General features: G+C 32.3%; 1 protein-coding gene across 2 annotated transcripts; it reads right to left on the minus strand.

Moving 5' to 3' along the window:
* Nucleotides 1–2,028: 2,028 nt before the first annotated feature.
* Nucleotides 2,029–4,526, minus strand: LOC127092844 (cyclin-J18). Of its 2 annotated transcripts, XM_051031735.1 has the most exons (10): nucleotides 4,408–4,526; nucleotides 4,248–4,324; nucleotides 4,071–4,170; nucleotides 3,873–3,971; nucleotides 3,676–3,693; nucleotides 3,536–3,606; nucleotides 3,321–3,447; nucleotides 3,166–3,226; nucleotides 2,951–3,041; nucleotides 2,029–2,351 (listed from the first exon to the last, which is right to left on the minus strand). In XM_051031735.1, exons 1-9 carry the CDS (start codon nucleotides 4,462–4,464, stop codon nucleotides 2,959–2,961), a joined length of 693 nt encoding a protein of 230 aa, XP_050887692.1. In that variant the 5' UTR covers nucleotides 4,465–4,526; the 3' UTR covers nucleotides 2,029–2,351; nucleotides 2,951–2,958. The 2 variants fall into 2 exon arrangements, with proteins under 2 accessions (XP_050887692.1, XP_050887693.1); XM_051031736.1 differs by lacking the exon at nucleotides 3,676–3,693.
* Nucleotides 4,527–6,000: the final 1,474 nt, after the last annotated feature.

Consider the following 6,000-nt stretch of genomic DNA (forward strand, 5'->3'; position numbering starts at 1 on the left):
AAGTTGCTTAATGAAATAATGCTTTTGTAAGTTGCTTAATGAAATAATGAAAAAAAAAGTGTTGTTTAGTATTAGAAAACATTATAACCATCACAATTGGTGGCTCAAATATAAAAAATTATAAATTGATAGAACCAAATATAGATTGTTCATTAAAATCATCATAGAAGTTGAATCATATTCGGATTAAAAAATCATATTAAACATGTTTGTTCATTCTGGTACATGTTTTTCAGTACCTGTATAAAATCATAGTAAAGAACCTGGTATATAAAAATACATTTTTTCTATGCACATATTTTATATGCCACTGCTTCATGTATCTGCTATATGCAAAACCGTGGGTAACGTTAATAAGAGATTTTTTTTCTCCATTAGGATTAAAAAATCCTGAGTGTGTTATATGGGTTTTGTTCATTCGAATTGTAGAATCCGAAAATTATCAACTTAAGAGAAAAGTGAGAAGAGGAAAGTTTCGTGTGTTATAGAGATGTTTGGATTCTAGAATCTGGAGAGTGTTTTTAAGTGTCTGAATTCTGGATTCCTGAAAGCATTTCTGGCCATTTCAAGGAGTTTCTGAGAAGTTTAAGGTATGAAAAAAGAAAAACTCATTTTTCTTCTTTATGATTACATGTTAAACCCCAAAGTTTCTGTTTCTACAATCCTACATGTGTAATTTCTTATTGCCTGTTTGTTCTGGCGGTGTTCAATATCTAGCTTTTTACAATCACAATGTAAGTGACTTTGAAATGCAAGATATATAATTTGGACACAACCAAACAATGCATACCTTCTAAAACACCATTGCGAGTGAAAGAATACCAAGGTTACCCAAAATACATCCAAACCAAGAATATGATGTTTCAGCTCATTCAAGATATATCATCCTAATCCTGCAACCAAATAATAAGGATAAATCGCGAAAAGGAAAGAAATCCGGATACAGAAACCGTATTTTGAAAACATGGTACTCACTGCATCTTTTGGTATTATTATACTGTGAAAGAGTGCTCAAATATCTACAAAGCACAAGGCCAGAAGCACAGAAACAAAGAAAGAATATCTATTCACAGAATAAATAGAATATGTTGCAGTGTATGCCAAAAAAATAAATCCAAAAGGAAGAGTAAGGATATGCAATGGGGAGCCAATCGACTTCATGCAATAATATGTCCCCTTCACAAACAATCTCAGGAACAAAATCCGACACAATAAGGATATTCTGAAATCTATAATGTCAAAATATAAGACATCGACACCGTTATATATAGAAATTATTTAAGCATTATTTATTTATTAATAATTTAAAAAATTAGAAAATATTATAATCAAAATTAATATTTTAATTATTTGTTAATAACATTATTTAAATACAGATTTTAACAATTTTAAATTTGTGTTAGATTTGACCAAAATAAGTACAAAGGAGTGTTAAATAAAAAAATAATATTTTTTTTCAAACATTCGTTTGAATTGTATGATAAACAAAAAAATATTTATTTTTCTTGTTACAAATTATAAGAAAAAAAACATCAACTTTATTTCATTTAATCATTTTATTCTAAAAAGTTCATCTTTTTCAAGATAAAATTAAATGTAAAGTGTATTTAATTTGATTTCTCTCTCATTTTTTCGATAAACAACAACCAATCAAAATTATTTTTACATCTTCCAAAAAAATATATTTCAAAAAAGATATCAAATTTTAAATTTTCTTAATAAGCATGAAATATTGAATTTTTGCTTATAAATAGGTACGGAGTAGTATGTGTTATGAGGGTCTTACGGATGTCAACCATTTATTTAAAGAGTGTCGAAAAAAAATATTTTTTAATGAACATTTGTCTGATTTTTTTCGATATTTCTTTGACTTTTTTTCAACACGTGTACAAGTGTCGAACACCGACGCAGGGTCACCAGCAAGACACCTAATTCTAAAAGTGTCCGTGCTTTATAGATTAAGCTTAAACTTGTAAACCTGTTATGTGTACATAAATTTAATATACCTGGAAGCAGATTATACCCAAATTGAAACCAATAATAAGGATTGCATTTCTAAACTCAACCTGATAACAGGTTTGGTTTTGTCAAACTAGTTTCCAATCCGGATTTAAAACCAGGATTCTTGTTTGATATTTTGTAAGAAAACATTGGATCAAAAGTTTATCACCAGTAACGTTCAGATACACCATCAGCTTGCCATCAATAAGCAAGAACATTTCAGTTTGCAACCAATCTAACCAATTGACTCTTGTTCTTCAATCTAATATTGCCACTACTAGAATAATAAATGATATTGGTCAACTGAGCAGTACAATCACAACATCTTGGTCCCAAATTCCTTGTTACACCTGTATTTTGTTCAAAACCCAATTTTCAATCAAGCTTTAAAACCTGCTTCAAAACCGGTTATGGTTTGGTTCAAACTCGGTTTTAAACTAAAAGTAAACCAGTTTTGGGGGAATATCTGGCTCAATTTTGAAATCAAGTCCTTATTGGTTGAAATTTCGTTATGGCTTGGTTTTATAAATATCCAAACCATGCACAGTCCTAGGTTACTAGCTTTACTGTTGGAAGAAGGAGGCAGCTGTGGAATGGTGAAAGAAATTTGATAGTTTAAGGAATTGAATAAAAAATGGATATGAAAAAGGATAATGTGGATATCCAACCCGTTAACAAAACCAAATAACCAATATAGAGTTTAAAAGGTAAAACACATAGGTTAAAAATCAATTTTAATAACCAGGTCTTAAATATGGTTTGGATTTGGTTTACTTCACTTCACTAATAAAAACCTGATAGGTTGAATAGGCCTAAAAGCAATGCTTATGCACTACATTCTGGCAGATCGAGCAATTGATTACTATCAGGTAACAACACTTTAGAATTAATCAATTAACAAGAGATTATCCAAATAGAGAAACGATCCAACTTTTCAAAGTTAACTTACCTGATATCTCAAGAAGTTTCAAGCACATGTTTGAGAATCTCCTTCACCATTTTTATGATATCTTCTTCCTTACAAGAGGTTGCGAAATTTACTGACAACAAAATCTCTTTGATGGTTACTCAGTATGCAAAATTAGTTCATATGGTTGTATGAATAGGTTTATAGAAAACTAAAACCTAAAAACATAATATTTGAACCTAGATTCAGTTTCTTACCCCATGCAACAACTGGGAACTCCCATTTCTGTTTAGGGACTGTCATTAAGTATGATACAACCTGCAAAAGTAAATCACATTTTTCCAAAATCAAAAGCTTATATGACATTATTTTGAATATGAAAATAGCTAAGGAAAAGGAATATACAGATTACCAAGATTGACGCAGCAAGGGAGTGAGGAGACCTATAAAGAAATGATGTCTCTTCCTTTTCATAAAGAAGATCCATAATTTCCATGCAAGCTTCAAAGCTAATCAACTCACCAACTTTTGCTACTCCCCTTAGCCCAACCATTCAAAAGCACGAATCATCATCGGTGTTAGACACAATATAAAAACCATTCTTCATCTTAAGAATAGCATACTCACTTGATTTGAATCCAAAGCTCTTGAAGGAACGAAAAGGCTATATTTGATGTGCCAATCTCAAAGCTCAACACCTGAGGAAATCCAAAACAATGTCAAAATCAGATGATATACCTCAGCTGAGTCCACACTTCAATTTATACCTGCATGAAGAGCACCTCCTGCAGATCAAGTACTTCAAATTTGAGAGAAATACAAAACAAAAAGCTTCATGGTATATCAAAACGGAAAACAAAATACAATCCTATATACCATGCAAATATTATGCATTTTATAATTCACAAGAATCTCTATTTGCTGAAATAAAAACAAAATTAACCCAATAGACTTGTTTTCTTACTGCTTCCATGAAATTACGGTTTGTGAAGTGTTGTTCCTTGATTGATTCATCCGCCAAAGACTTCAAACTTGCAACAGAGAGCGGTCGAGAATCATGTATCTAGAAACAAATATCAACAACACAATTACAGTCTCAAATCACAGTGAATTATATAACAAACAGGTGTGAAATCTGAAAAGTAAAAATTGAAACTCCCACTTTGCTTGAAATCCATAGAGAAATAAGCACAAACAGCTGCAAGGTGCTTTCGGTGACAGGTTTCAACAGCCAGTTCAACGAATTCGCGCGTTCTATAAAACTAAGTATCGAAAAATAAGACAATTAATCAGTAACAAAACCTCAACAATGCAACATTCATAGGGAGAGAGAGATTACGCTGGTAATGAGAAAATGAAGCGATCGGCGAAGAAGGAGAATGCTGAGTATTTAACAATGGGGGAAACTTTGAGATGCTATAGTTGGAAGAAAGAGGATTATGAGAAAGTGAAAAGAGTAAGAAGAGAAATGAGATAATGGAAGAATGGTTAGTAGTTACTTGTGATGATTTGATGAGAAACTCAACGGTTTTGAGGCGCTGAGACGAAGATGCCATTGCTTGGACTCTACGTTATGGAGTCACTGAATTTGATCTTTTATGTTTGGTTCTATATAATTGAGTATTTTTTTTTAAGTATTTTCTCTCTGAAACTAAAAAATCATTATTTGATTTTTACATTAAAATTTAAATTTATCTGTTGTATAAATGTATCTATACATTTATTTTATTTTATTCAATTTGTTTTTTTTATTAAATTAATTTATTCAAAATTTATTTTTAGGAAGTTTTTTATAAATAATTATCATTGGAAAAACTCAATTTTTGTGAGTGGTGTTGATAGCAAAAGTGTCTAAGACAAGCCTTATCACTCACTAAGTGTTTAAACAAGCATTATCTTCTTTAGTTCTCTTGTTTGGGTTTCCCTATTAGAATTTTTAGATCACAATTGTAATATTATACGTGTTAGGGTTATTATATAATTAATTAAAGTTGTGGTGGTCTAATTAATATTAAATTTGTGGTTAAAAGCATAAATATCATAAAATATAAGATTAACGTTTAGATACCATAAGTCAATATCTAATTTGATGAGAGGGCAAATTAAAATATTGAAAACTAAGAAATAACTCTAAGGTTATTTATTAGGGGTTATGGTCCCCATTTGTAGACAATGCAAAACAGTTTATCAGAAATTCTCTCTTCATCTCCATCAGAGGAGAATCAAAGAGCCATAGATGAATTCTACAAATTGAAATATCAAATACACACAAACCTTCGGTGATTTCCTTTATTCTCTTATTGAATTATGATATGGGTTTAATAGATACAAGTTGATGGGTTATCGATTCATAAGAATTAGTGTCGCAACCTGAAAAAGGAGATGCGAAAAAATAACCGGCGAGAAAAGAAATGACAGAAGAGTTGCCACCGCGCGTTATTCATCCCAAAGGAGGGAAAGGAAACGCTCGAAGTAAATCTGGAGAAAGGAAAGGAAAAGACAAGGTCTCGCAACCAAATCTTGGGTTCGGGAGTCGATTATGCGAAGGGAAGGTATTAGCACCCCTACGCATCCGTAGTACTCTACGGGATCCACTCTTGTTGTTCTTGTCTAAAGGGTGTGGGTTTATCTAATGTACTATTTACTAAAAGAGGGGGTCAAAAGAAAATGACTCGCACGGATGTCGCATCCACTGCATGCGTATCTCATCTAAATATGAGAATCAGAGTCTTCGTAGCTCGACTACCTATGGGTTAAAGAGGAGTGTGCTCGCTAAGACATCGCGTCTTATGCCTACGTATCTCATCTGGAATGAGAATCAGAGCAAGTCGTAGTTCGGCTACCTACGGGTTAAGGGTTGTGTTTTGGGGTGAACGATGTTACTACGCAATCTACCGGATGCTCGACCTTTGGAGACTTACTCGCCTGTAGCAGAAGGAGTTAACGTGTTCTTAGGAGAAGAAAAATCAATGAGTTGGTTTGTGTTTTAGGAATGCTCATGCAAAAAGGAAGTCCTAGACGAAGGAACAGTGCTACCTTAATTAACATGCAAACGGGAGACTATACGAAGCCTAGCAATCCTATGGGGAGAC

This window comes from Lathyrus oleraceus, chromosome 6, assembly GCF_024323335.1.
Source record: "Lathyrus oleraceus cultivar Zhongwan6 chromosome 6, CAAS_Psat_ZW6_1.0, whole genome shotgun sequence".
Taxonomy (NCBI): Eukaryota; Viridiplantae; Streptophyta; class Magnoliopsida; order Fabales; family Fabaceae; genus Lathyrus; species Lathyrus oleraceus.